Source organism: Buceros rhinoceros, unplaced genomic scaffold, assembly GCF_000710305.1.
Source record: "Buceros rhinoceros silvestris isolate BGI_N320 unplaced genomic scaffold, ASM71030v1 scaffold11173, whole genome shotgun sequence".
NCBI classification, from domain to species: Eukaryota; Metazoa; Chordata; class Aves; order Bucerotiformes; family Bucerotidae; genus Buceros; species Buceros rhinoceros.
The window spans coordinates 28,113-29,035 of record NW_010405486.1 but is presented as its reverse complement, the minus strand read 5'-3'; the positions used below and the strand labels follow the sequence as shown (position 1 = coordinate 29,035).

Genomic DNA, 923 nt, shown 5'->3' with positions numbered 1-923 from the left:
TGAACGCTGGCCCCTTCCTTTGTCGGAACAGGCCAGGATGCGCCTATCTCAAATGACCCTGTTGCCTCATTCCGTCTCCTTTTAGTTCTAATTTACCTTTTAGTTTTAATTACCGGGAGGGAGGAGTTGCTACACCCCCACTTCACATGAACACCCCAGGCTCACCTGCAGAAATACACAGCGTGTGTGCAGCCAGCTGGGGCCTCGGGCTGTTCAGTTCACACCTGAGGCATCTGGCAGGGGCACTGCTGGAAACCACCCCTGAGAGAAAATAACTGATAAATATTCATTTACTCGTTTTTTATTCATTTATTACTTGAAAATCCTCACTGCAATGTTTCTTGTTCTAATGCTGAGGAGCAGAAATGACTGTATTAAAGATTGCCATTACTGTAGCTCAGGTGAAAAGGGTTTTTAGGTTTTCCGTCTGCAGGGATAACCTGTGGGAGATGGCAAGGCTGAGCGCTGGGGCTGTTATCACAACACCATCTAGCCAGAGATAATGACATGTCAGTACCAGCCTCAGTCCCGCAGTCGCTGGTTTTAAAGATGTTTGATTGGGATCAGTTAGAACCAAACCCCTGAAGAAAGGATTCCAAAGTAAATATTTATAATGGAGATTATATTCCCTTGGCATTTGCATACTCTTAGAATATTCTAAAAGCAGAAAATATTGCGTGACTTTGTGGTTAATGCAGCTCACTTTGACCTGACAGACTGTCATGAATCTCCTTTCCTCTCCATACGCTGTTCCAGCACCTTACTTAGCCACCCTGCAGCTTGACAGCAGCCTGCTGCTGCCACCGAAGTACCAAACCCCAGCGCCAGCAAACCAGACACAACCAGTACCTGGGAACACTGGACCTGTACCCTCAAATGCCGCCTGTCTCTCGGCTGCTGGGGCAGCAGCAGGCCGGCCCCTC

At 48.0% G+C, this 923-nt stretch overlaps 1 protein-coding gene across 1 annotated transcript in view; it reads left to right on the top strand.

Annotated features, from left to right (window-relative positions):
• Positions 1-923, top strand: part of MED13L (mediator complex subunit 13-like) — a gene marked incomplete at its 5' end in the record, with an annotated part of 94,508 nt that overhangs the window by 73,036 nt on the left and 20,549 nt on the right. Inside the window, one exon of the mRNA XM_010133764.1 lies at positions 757-882. Within this exon, the coding sequence (XP_010132066.1) occupies positions 757-882 (126 nt within the window). The remainder of the gene's footprint in view (positions 1-756; positions 883-923) is intronic.